This window comes from Ostrea edulis, chromosome 6 (assembly GCF_947568905.1).
Source record: "Ostrea edulis chromosome 6, xbOstEdul1.1, whole genome shotgun sequence".
NCBI classification, from domain to species: domain Eukaryota; kingdom Metazoa; phylum Mollusca; class Bivalvia; order Ostreida; family Ostreidae; genus Ostrea; species Ostrea edulis.
In genome coordinates, this window is record NC_079169.1 from 54,871,689 (window position 1) to 54,883,648 (window position 11,960).

The 11,960-nt window shown below is 34.4% G+C and overlaps 1 protein-coding gene across 6 annotated transcripts in view; it reads left to right on the top strand.

Annotated features, from left to right (window-relative positions):
• Positions 1-2,767: 2,767 nt before the first annotated feature.
• LOC125683479 (oxysterol-binding protein-related protein 11-like) overlaps positions 2,768-11,960 on the top strand; it is a 28,444-nt gene continuing 19,251 nt past the window's right edge. The window contains exons 1-5 of one of the 6 annotated variants that reach the window (XM_056140071.1): positions 2,768-2,883; positions 8,143-8,254; positions 10,682-10,729; positions 11,363-11,448; positions 11,586-11,661. In XM_056140071.1, the coding sequence (XP_055996046.1) occupies positions 8,156-8,254; positions 10,682-10,729; positions 11,363-11,448; positions 11,586-11,661 (309 nt within the window). In that variant the 5' untranslated portion in view covers positions 2,768-2,883; positions 8,143-8,155. Of the gene's footprint in view, positions 2,939-3,090; positions 3,251-7,536; positions 7,718-8,142; positions 8,255-10,681; positions 10,730-11,362; positions 11,449-11,585; positions 11,662-11,960 lie in introns of those variants that run through there. The other 5 variants (XM_056140075.1, XM_048924688.2, XM_056140074.1 and 2 more) reach the window with 5 other exon arrangements.

Sequence of the window (11,960 nt, forward strand, 5' to 3'; positions counted from 1 at the left end):
GTGTAATGTTTTTATACAATATTGACATTCTTTCTTGAATGCATGTTTGAATATGTATCTCTCTACTAGGAGGATTATAAAGTTTAAAACCATGTGTTCTTTTTCTGGAAACCAAAAATAGCAGTATGTACATTAAATCCCATTCTTTTACCAGACTTTTGCAAAATCCAATCTGATAATTTTGTCTATAATGTAGAGACAGAAGAACAATAAAAAAAAATATATGCTTGATTGTTTCTGGTTCTAGTGCACATATTGAGCAAAATGGAGAGTTCTTAATTTTTGACATACATGTATGTAGGAATTTGTCAGTACCTAATATTCTATGAATAATTCTATAGTTGAACCATATCAGTCCTGAATCTTTTATTACAATGGTTTCAACAGTCTTGTTTAAAGTTAGCAGTTTTGCTAATTCTATATATGGTTTTTATTTTAATGATCTAATTTACAAATACAACCTGTCGTTAGGTCGAATGCTGTCTGATGTGTTTCATACCTATTGTTAAGCCGTTCTTTACATACTGATTTTGACTACGGATTACTCCATTTACTATCAAGGTTCAGGGCTCACGGCGGGTGTTACCGTTCAACAGGGGATGCTTACTCCTCCTAGGCACCTTTACTTCTCTCGAGTCCCACCTCTGGTGTTTCCAGAGATCCGTGTTTGCCCTATTTTCAATTTTGTATTCTTTATGGATTATACCATCTTCGCAAGTCAAGGGTTGTTGGTTAGTGCGAGGTAACGAATCAATGTAACCCTTGACTTGTGAAGATGGACTTCTACATGTACATATGAGATTGGTTACTGTTCATTATCACTAGTATTCATTCATTATTTATTTCCTACTCCCATACATCATGAACAACATACTATTGGTATCATTAATACAATATAGATCCAATTACAAATCGAAAGTTCTCATTCAATGAAAAATATACCCCCAAAATATTTTATACAATTTAGTAATTAGAGGTACAATTTGCAAATAATAAAAAAAAAAACATAAACACGCGAGCAAAAAGATAATACACAGGTACATAAGATAGAGAGAGATAGAGAGAGAGAGAGAAAGATAGATAGATCGATTATAATTTTAATTCACTGACAGAGCATACGGAGCGTATGTAGTTGCTCAGTGTCACGGATGAAATAGAAATTGAGAAATCGATCGCGAAATTGGAAGTAGAAAGCTCGGTAGAATTTTTCGGCCAGGCAAGATAAGGAAAAGCTCATGGAAATAGTATAGTGCAGCAAGAGCAGACAAGATCAGCAGACAAGCTGACAGATATCGGGGTTTTCTCGGGATGTGCCAGCCACTGATATCATATGAATACAAATTTACACGGAGATTGTTTGGCAAATTTAAAAACAAGGATGACGCATACAGAAAGAATTATTTAAATCACTGTGGTTGTATGTACACCCGCGAGTTTCTTTCTAGTTGATGTATTTATGATCTGACAATGTATTTCCATGGAGATTTGGACGGAAATGAGCCACATACGATAGCTACAATAGTTTCAAAATATCTGGAACGAATCCGTTTTGCACTTCTGATACATGTATCCAATCAATATATGCCATCAATAGAGTAAAGAACAAAATATTAAGTAAGGCCATACAGTCTAGGCGATTCTGTCCTCCAAAATCAGAGAGCTTCTGGGTACCAATTTCAGGTTCATATGGATGTTTCAAATCTAGAATCTTAAATTGCACAAGACCTAGTTCGCGTTGGGAGATTTTAAGTTTTTACAAACAAAATGCTGCAATACACTAATCCTGATGTTGCAGGCCATTTGACAAGTGTAAAATGAAAGGTGGAGATTACGAACAGTGATCAATCTTATAATAACACACACACGCCAAGGAATACAAAATAGAGAGTTGGGCAAAGACGGACCCCTGGATATACCAGAGGTGAGATCAGGTGCCTAGGAGGAGTAAACATCCCCTGTCAACCTTTCACACCCGCCATGAGCCCTATAAATTGGTCAGGTAAACAGCCGGAGTAATCCGTAGTCAAAATCAATGTGCCAAGAACGGTCTCACAATGAAACACGTCAGATAGCATTTTACGCAATATAGGTTGTATTGGCAAACTATATCGTTAAAAGACCATAGAATCTGCGAAAAGCCGACTTTAAACGAAGCTGTTGAAACCCCAGTAACATCAACTTGTTTGTCTGTAGCCTCCATTTTAAAACTGATCATACGCAGAACTTACATGTACAAGCTCCTTAATTCGTATCGAATCAATTGAGAGATATAAACATCATATAATGCAGGTGATAGAGGGAGTATTGATATATGATATGAATTTTTGCCTTTGTAACATGTTGTATATCATATCTTTTCTGAATTGTCTTGTGTTTCGCTTAAATAATTGCGATACAATCCATATGGTCTCCCCGGGCTTCTTCAATCCACAGGATTCTCATTTTTCTTTCAAAAGATCGGGATGTGGATACATGGCCCAACCGGATTTAAAAAAGAGAGTGGAACGCCAGAGTTCAAAATAATTGTTGCAAAATCAGAATAACAAGTGGTAATTTTTTACACCTAGTGTACGTTGTATAGCGCGCGGCAATCATTGTATCTATGCTTTGTACAGTTCAATAGTACACAGTGCCTGGTGCTGGGAATGTGTAAGGAAATGGTAAGTAAACTTGGCGAGAACGGACAAATGTTCTGGGACAATGGGAATTGTACTGAAATGGTTAACTACTTGCTGAATAAATAATTCGAAATGCTTTTAAAGTTATCGGGCTCGAAATTCAGTTTCTGGGCGGAAGTTATCGAGAAGATCGACTGAGAGGTGCAGGTGGGAGTGAACCGAACAAATTCTAAATGAAGTTTTAGACTCCTGGTTACCAAGTAACGTAAGCTTTTGGAGTGATTTATTTACGTAGATAATTCTTCATGGAATAAGTTCACGTAAGTTCTGAACAAATAATGACACCGTTAAATATGCAAATCCTGTGACTGGTATGTACGTGACATGATTGGTTCCTGATATACTACATTCAAGGATGTACTTGTATTCACCATCCAGTACACATTTATTACATTCTTTTAATGCTCATTATACGTGTACAGTATAAACGGTATATATATTTTTTGGTTGTTGTCTCTTGTTAACAAGAGAAGGCATTGAATTCCAACATCAGATATTTTATGAAATTGTCAATAGACCAAAATGTACCAAGCAAGGCAATCCAATGGCTATCATGACCCAGGTCTAAGACGGTTAGTAAATTTTTTATTGTCCTATTCAGGAAAAGGTAATATCAAAAGAACACCGGATAGAAATGACCCAGCATTATTAAATATATAATAAAATGAATACCAAAACTTTTATTGGTCAGCACAAATGCTATGAGCTACATATGTATACAATATTCAGAATTTACAATACATATGAATTAGTGTATAAAAGGTAATTTTAAGATACGATGCTCAGTATTAAATATTTGTGCCATTGATCAAACCAATTTACATGTATAATTGTAAATTATCAGTACAAATTGAATTTCTATTTTAGCTTTCACAATAAAAATGAAGCTAACTTTTGACATTTTATGAATTGTCTCATCAACCAATGGGCCAGAAGAGTGGTCATTTACATGAAAGCTTCCTGACACAGAGTAGATTCAAGTTTGTTCAAATCATGGTCCCAGGGGGTAGGGAATACTATGTACAAATTTAAATCTGTGAAAAGTAGTAGGCAACAAGTTGTGATTAGAAATTTAACTAACTTTTTCCCCCCTCTAATAAAAATTGGTAAAAACCACTTTTAAGGTCACAACTCAACTTTCTTTTTTTATCTAATAGATGTTTTATATTTATTTGAAGCAAAAGGAGAAAATGCACTATGCACCCCTCTCCCCATTCCTTTGTTAAGTGGCATTTAAGGAAAACATACAATTAAGTGAAATGAAAAAAATGCTTGATTTGTTACCAAACATTGGAATTGCAAAAACCAAAATAGAGAATTTATAGTAAATTAAAAAAATTGTTGTAACAATTTCATTGAAAAATAAATTCCAAGGTACTTGGAAAAAGCACAACATGCGTTATCAACATTTCACAAGCTGAGTAACTTTGGTTCAAGACAATGGCTCACTAAGATAACTATTTTTCATTTGTTTTACATTGAATCAGACTGATATTGGTATTAAAAAAAAATACCGCACTGAGATCTGCTTCATTAATTTGCAAGAAATGATGAAATCATGCTTATGGAGACTGTACTAAATGCGAGTCATAATGTTTTTGCTTACCGTTTCACAAGCAGTGATGGCACAATGCATGAAGCTGGTAGACTTTTATTAAAATTTTAGCTAACAATGAAATTAACAACACACTTGTGGTTGTGTCGCGATGGCATGGAAATAATATTGGATTTAAATCTATGATGTTACAAATATGCAGCTTTGATCAAATGCACTATAATAGTACAGTTTGAAAATTAGTTGAGAAATAGTGTATTTCCATTTAACAAATTTACTCAACAATGTCCAAAATTGGCACGATTGAACTTGATCTTAAAATTACACCTTTTTATGTTGCTAAAGGTAAGTTACAGGTGTGCAATGCTGCAGGAAAGTGTAAAATAATGGAATTTGGATTATTCCTGATGTTAGAAAAATCAATACAGTTTATGTACATGCAGGAAGATATCTGTATTGAAACAAGTAAACCCCTGCATGCATCTAGCACATCAGTGTAATTTAAGTGTGATAATGATATCAGAATCTAGGATGTGCAAGTGATGGCTTTTGGCTTGTTTTTCAATCTTCATTATAATATATATGCATATTTTGTAAAGTGATGCCTATTATGAAGTAATTATTGTTTAAATTGGTATATTAACCATTTTAATTACTTTAGAGGGTAGTAGTACCACTCAGAAATTATTTGTACATATTATAAATAACAGGAATACTCTAGTTTCATTACTTTTCATTGACGTAAATGTGGTCCCCCCTTCCCCTGTAAACAAGAAACCCTTATTTCTTCGGTATGTACAATAGAGGACAGCTGCATTTCAGTTTGTTTTTTTTAAATTTATTTATTTTAATAAAAACGACTTGTTGATGACACTTGGTTTGTTAGTCCTGTTAACCATGATGAGAGTAAATACAAACTCTTACTGAATCAGATGTTTAACAAAGAAAGGTGAGACCACTGTATCTGAATACAAGTGTTTGGGATCTCTGGAACCTCAACTTAAACTAAAATCTTCTCTAGCTGTCAAAGAGTCACCACGTTTCAGAAAATCAACATTTCAAATCGGTTTGCTGTAAAATTTGCAAAAATTGTTGACTTTGTGTAAAAATTAGAAAGATTCAAAAACATCTACGCATTAAGAAAAGTTCTGTGGTTTCACCATTATCTAAACGTCCTTCAGTCTCAGTTAATATGCCAATGTTCTGTTTGGTTAATGTTAGTGTAAAAAAAACTAAATCTATATGCATGTCATGTTGATTTTTCAAAGGCTTTTGATGCTGTATGGAGATTAGCATTTCATAAACTTTGATGTGACATATTGTACAACACTCAAATATGCTTGTTGAAATAACATTGACATTAGATTGAACCATTTTTAGCAAATCAAGTGATGAGACAAGGGGATACCTGTAGTCCTTCACTGTTTAATATTTATGTTGATGATTTTTTTTTATACCCATCTTATGACAGGCTGTAATAAGGTATAGGCCTTCCCATCTTCTATTAGCTTTTTTATGTCTGGTTCATATCCTTCACACTGTGAGTCCTAGGACCATCAAACTTGGTCAGTTGATGCATCTTGGGAGGAAGGTGTGTCACGACCCAAAGGTAGGTCACTGTGGTCTCCTTTTGGAATGTTATGCATATACATATACAAATCGTGTCTGGATCATACCTTTCATACTGTGTGGTTTAGGACTTTCAAACCTGGTCAATGATACATATTGAGGGGGGTGGGGAAGGTTTGTTGCAAATTAAAAGTAGGTCACTATGGCCTTCTTCTGGAATTTTATGGTTATTCATATTTAAAGTTGGTCACTGACCTCATTTTGGAAATGAATTTGAGCTTGGGATTTTAAGCATGCAAACAAAGATATGCATCATGTAGCCTAGCAGTGTGCTTTATTTAGAATGTCTGGATGGTTCAATTGATTTACCTTGATACTCAGACTCAAAGTCCATAAATCTCTTGTTTTTTGCTGATGATTTATTCTAGTATTTGAAGTCTGAATCTCTCTCTGGTTTTCAAATGATGCTTTAGAAAATACTTTGCAGATTGAGTGTTGCAGGTGAATATAAAAAAAAAAAAAACACTTTTGGAATGATTTTTTTCTTGAAAACTGAGTATAGATAATGTATAGGGATTTCATAATATAGAATGTTTTAAATTGAAATAAGTATGAATTCATAAGGTTTCTAAAATTTCCTTTGATAAAATGTTAGAGATCAGAACTGACAAATTGGTGAGTTAGTGCTCATTACTGAAATAGGCAGGTACTGTAAAGCAATAATACCCAAAAAGACAGATACTGTAAACTAATAATACCCAAAGAGAGGGACACTGTAAACCAATAATACCCAAAGAGACAGATACTGTAAACCAATAATACCCAAAGAGACAGGTACTGTAAACCAATAATACCCAAAGAGACAGATACTGTAAACCAATAATACCCAAAGAGACAGATACTGTAAACTAATAATACCCAAAGAGAGAGACACTGTAAACCAATAATACCCAAAGAGACACATACTGTAAACTAATAATACCCAAAGCGAGAGACACTGTAAACCAATAATACCCAAAGAGACAGATACTGTAAACTAATAATACCCAAAGAGACACGTACTGTAAACCAATAATACCCAAAGAGACAGATACTGTAAACTAATAATACCCAAAGAGACACATACCGTAAACTAATAATACCCAAAGAGACAGATACTGTAAACCAATAATACCCAAAGAGAGAGACACTGTAAACTAATAATACCCAAAGAGACAGATACTGTAAACCAATAAAGAAAAACATGTATGTCCTTCTCGTCACTATTATTGAAATTTGGAAAAGCATTACGTACATGTATATCATTGTCCTATTTGAATGAAGACTAATTATTGCTAACTGATTGATAGACACACACAGGAAGATGCCACTTAAAGTGAGGCAATTAAAAGAGCTTTCCATCGAATGGAACTCTAATTTTAGAAAGAACAATTGTGACTGTGCAGTTAAAATGTGGCAATGCATTTTTCATTATAATATATATGCAGTAATAATACTTGAATAAAAGTAATTAATATATCCTGCAATAAACAACTCTGTGTTTTGTCCGCATACATTTAAATAGTGACATAATGTAGCCCTTCCCCAGTTGTGCAATGTGGACTTTGAATGAGACAAGATTGTTGCAAAATCTAATTTCAAATAACACATTTAATTTCCAAAATCTGTACTTGATATCAGATTGGTTAGAAATGAATGAAGGGGTTACGGAAGTGTCAAATTAAGCAGCGACATGACGCAACATTTTAAAATTGTGCACCAACGTTTATGGAGATGTAAAAAATTGTAGGTAAGGGTCACCCACAAATTCCACAAACACTGAATCCCCACTGATTCCACTGTATACTAGGGTACTACAGGATTCTTTAAAAATAATGGATAATCCAGGATATTTTGAATTTTAAAAAATGTGTGTGTAAGTATTCAATGTGTGTGTAAGTATTCAATGTGTGTGTAAGTATTCAGTGTGTGTGTAAGTATTCAGTGTGTGTGTAAGTATTCAATGTGTGTGTAAGTATTCAGTGTGTGTGTAAGTATTCAATGTGTGTGTAAGTATTCAGTGTGTTATGCACAGGACAAAGTTTTTGTCCTTGAAACTTTAAGACTGAATGGCTCTAATTGATGTTATACATGCTACTAGTCAATGATAGTGGCGTTTATACTGTGTCGTAATCTCATTATTTTGGCTGTATTCCAACATAGTGATGTCAATAGATAATGATAATTAAAAATAAAATTAAAAATAAAGGGTCTCCTGAATAAGTACACCAATATATTGTGTAGTTACTTTAGGTCACTGTAATAATGGCGGTACACTAATGTACTGTGTGATTATTGTAGGTCACTGTAAGTAATGGAGGGGCTCCTAAATAAGTACACCAATGTGATGAAGGGCTGGCAGTTTCGCTGGTTTGTGATGGACACAGAATCAGGAATGCTGGAATATTTTGAGGTGAGTAGGGTGGATTTTAATCCATTTTATCATTATTTTCATATTGTGTTGCAAAACACTAATGGGCCTCAATAATCCGGTCTTCGCCTTCTGGATAATTGGGGGGGGGGGGGGGGGGGGGGGGCAAATTTTTGCAGATTCATTTGCATTATTATTCCAGAAGTCACATTCTGGATTCGAATGTTAATATTTTACTTTTTAAAAAACCCCATTAAAATTCAATTGAAATGCATTGCAAATTGTGACATTAAACTCAGGTGAGTTTGTTGGAAGGTCGGTCAGGGACAATTTTTAGCAGGGTGTGAATTGTAAAAGAAATATAAGCCAGGCTCTGTGATTGATGGGTTTACCTGTGTCCTGTCAACCCCTCCTTAATTAGGTAGTTACCTTAATCAGGTGATGAGGTGTTGGTTAACCAGCACACTCTGATCAAGACAATGTATTGCCAATTTTTGCACCTTAGTGTTAAATTGTAACTTCATCTGCAGCAATGAATCGAACATCATGTTGTATTGATGTATTTTATTGAACTGCAACATGTTTCAGATGTACTCGATTGTGAATTGACTTCGGCTTGTTCAAATCAAGAGAGTATAAGTGAGAATTATTCTGATCTAGAATGGTTGTAAAAATGTAGTCTGTTTTTATATTGTTGATATATTAAGTAAGTTTTAACATAATCAGTTATTTTTTGTATATGAATTTCACATATGAACAGTGAACCTATGCACGATTCATTCTCATTACAATGCCACAGAGCTTTGTTATTTAGAGAGTTTTAAATTCTGGTTAGAAGTGAGAAACTGAGAAAAGTACTGTTTTTTATCATATTGGTGTGTGCAGACACCAATAATTTTGATGTTGCTTGGAATTTGTTCAATATTATTAGCATACTGTAGGTATGTAACAGTCTATGTGAAAGTTTTTTGGACCACACAGGACATTAGGTCCTGTGTAATCAATGAACACACCGGACTGAACCAAATTTTGTCAGACCGAAAAACCTAATGTAAAAAAGTGAAACACGTGAAAATACAAAACCAAGGAAATCTTATTTATTATACTAATACTATACCGGGGATTCCTCCCGTATAATACTAACCCTAACCATGCGGTTTTAATCACATTCATTTACGTATTTGAATTTGTGTGATATTTTTTTACTCATAACAAACATTTAAATGACGCCACGTCAAAATAGTAAAGCTCAAAATCGGACACTGAGACATCAGACATTCCGGTCCGGTGTTTAAAAATGACGTATCGGACCTGAGGCACTGCAAATCGGTCAGGTCTGATGTCTTTCGCATAGACTGATGTAAGTATGCGTGTTAGAAATAAGTATGCATGTACTGTAGATAGGTTGGTAAATATGTATGTAGGTATACATATAGGTATATATGCAGGAATGTGGATATTTAAATCAGTTACTTAGCCACATAAATGATCCAGATTTCCTTTTGCTGGCCATGATAAACATTAAAGTTTCTCAGAGTATTTCCATCTAGAGCATACTACAGGTAACTCTCGAATTATCGCCACTCAATTCATCGCCATTTTCGTTATAACGCCGTATTTTTCTTGGAACATTTTTCCTGTTACCTAAAACTCTCGTTAAAACACCAAATTTGCTATCGCCATTTGCCACAGTGTTTTCATTACAAAAGTCTATTTCAACGTGTTAATTATCTCGATAAACCGCCACGGATGCACGTGGTCAGTGAAGCAGTAAATTGGTCATTATCAATCTCCGGCGTACACCTGGACAGAAGGATCCCAGTAATTGCTGTATTGAATAAACAAGAAAAATACTCGAGATGAACTGTAGTCAAGTTGTTTATATACATCAAAGAAACACATTTCAATTTAGCTATGGCTTCGCCACGAAAGAGGGTCCTGTTAAATTTCGATGAGAAAAAAAAAATCATTACGTACCAAGGACATCATAAAAAATGTACCCATCAGGATAGATAACTCTTACATATAGAAGAACGGTAACTCTATTTCTTCAAGATGGCAGTAATTCAATTCATTGCCAAATTCGTTATAATGCCATAATTTCATAAGAACAAAAGGTGGCGGTTTATCGAGAGTTGACTGTATTATGAAATCTTTTTGGCAGACCTCTGTTCAATCACCACAGTGAGATTGTGAATGTCATAGATCAAAGATCTCAGCTGAAAGTGAGATTGTGAATGTCATAGATCAAAGATCTCAGCTGAAAGTGAGATTGTGAATGTCATATATCAAAGATCTCAGCTGAAAGTGAAATTGTGAATGTCATAGATCAAAGATCTCAGCTGAAAGTGAAAGTGAGATTGTGAATGTCATAGATTAAAGATCTCAGCTGAAAGTGAGATTGTGAATGTTGCAGATCAAAGATCTCAGCTGAAAGCTGTACTATAGGTGTACTTTGTTTTTATATAGAAAGAAGAACACAAGAAGCAGCGCCCCAGAGGATACGTTCACCTCTCGGTATGTCTGTCTGTAATTAAGAAGTAAATTCCAGTTTGTCTGTCTGTAATTAAGAAGTAAATTTCAGTTTTGGAAAATACATGAGGGTATGAACTATGATGCTTTCACAAGCATACTATATAAAGCACAGCGCTTCAAGAGAAGTATGCTGGTGTGAAGAGTTGCAAGTCGTACTCTCAAGTATTTAGAAAAATAAAGTTTATTTCTTATATTTACATTCTACATTTTCATTTCTGTTGGAATTCCCAGGCATTAAAATAGATGTACTATATTTATCTGTATTCATACGTGCATTGTGTAAAACTGCAATGCATTCATGAGGAAGTGGCTATCGTTAATTTTTAGAGATATCAAAGGCAAAAACATTTGAAATGTAATTACTTGTTAATGAATATACCCAGAGGATTGTTCACTTTATGGTACATGTAGTTTTGTATGTTTGTAATGTTTAATGAATGTACCCAGACGATGTGTTTCCAGAGAGCTACAGGTTTGCAGCTTCATTTATTAGCTACTGGTTAACAATTCTAGACAGCATTTGTAAGAAGTCAGACAAAAATAAAGACAGGAAAACATCCATGCTGTAAAGTGGTCAGTTTTGTGGTTTGTAATATCATCTTTGTTTTACTTTAGGGAGCAGTAATTTCTCCATCTGATGAGGATTCTCAGACTTTCTCAGTCAGTGCTGCGAATGGAGAAATTTACAGACTAAAAGGCATGTATCAGTCTGAGAGAGAAAAGTTTTATACTGTCTCTGTAATCGAGACAGAAAACATTGGATATTGAATGTTCATTCCTGTCAGTTTTGAATGAAATTCATTTTGAAATTTTTTAATGAATGTCCATTTTTAGCCAGCAACACTAAGGAAAGACAACTGTGGATAGACAGACTCCGAACTGCCGCAGAATTCCACACTAATCACATGACCAGTGTAAGTATGGGGGAATGTAATATTGTTTACAATGTATACAGATTGCAAGTTAAGGAAGATTCTGTGCAGGTAGAGGTTATGTATGTAATGCACACTTAATGTCATTGTTATGTCTGTAGATATGTATCTAAATCAGGGCTAATGGCATTGGATGTTTGTATATTTTCATCCTGTTTGAAATTCCCCAACCTGTTTAACTTAGATTGAATTCTTTCTTTTACTTCATCCAAATCGGCCATCTTAAATTTACATCTAGATACAACCACATGCTTTCAGAATGACGGAAATTCTCAGTAATA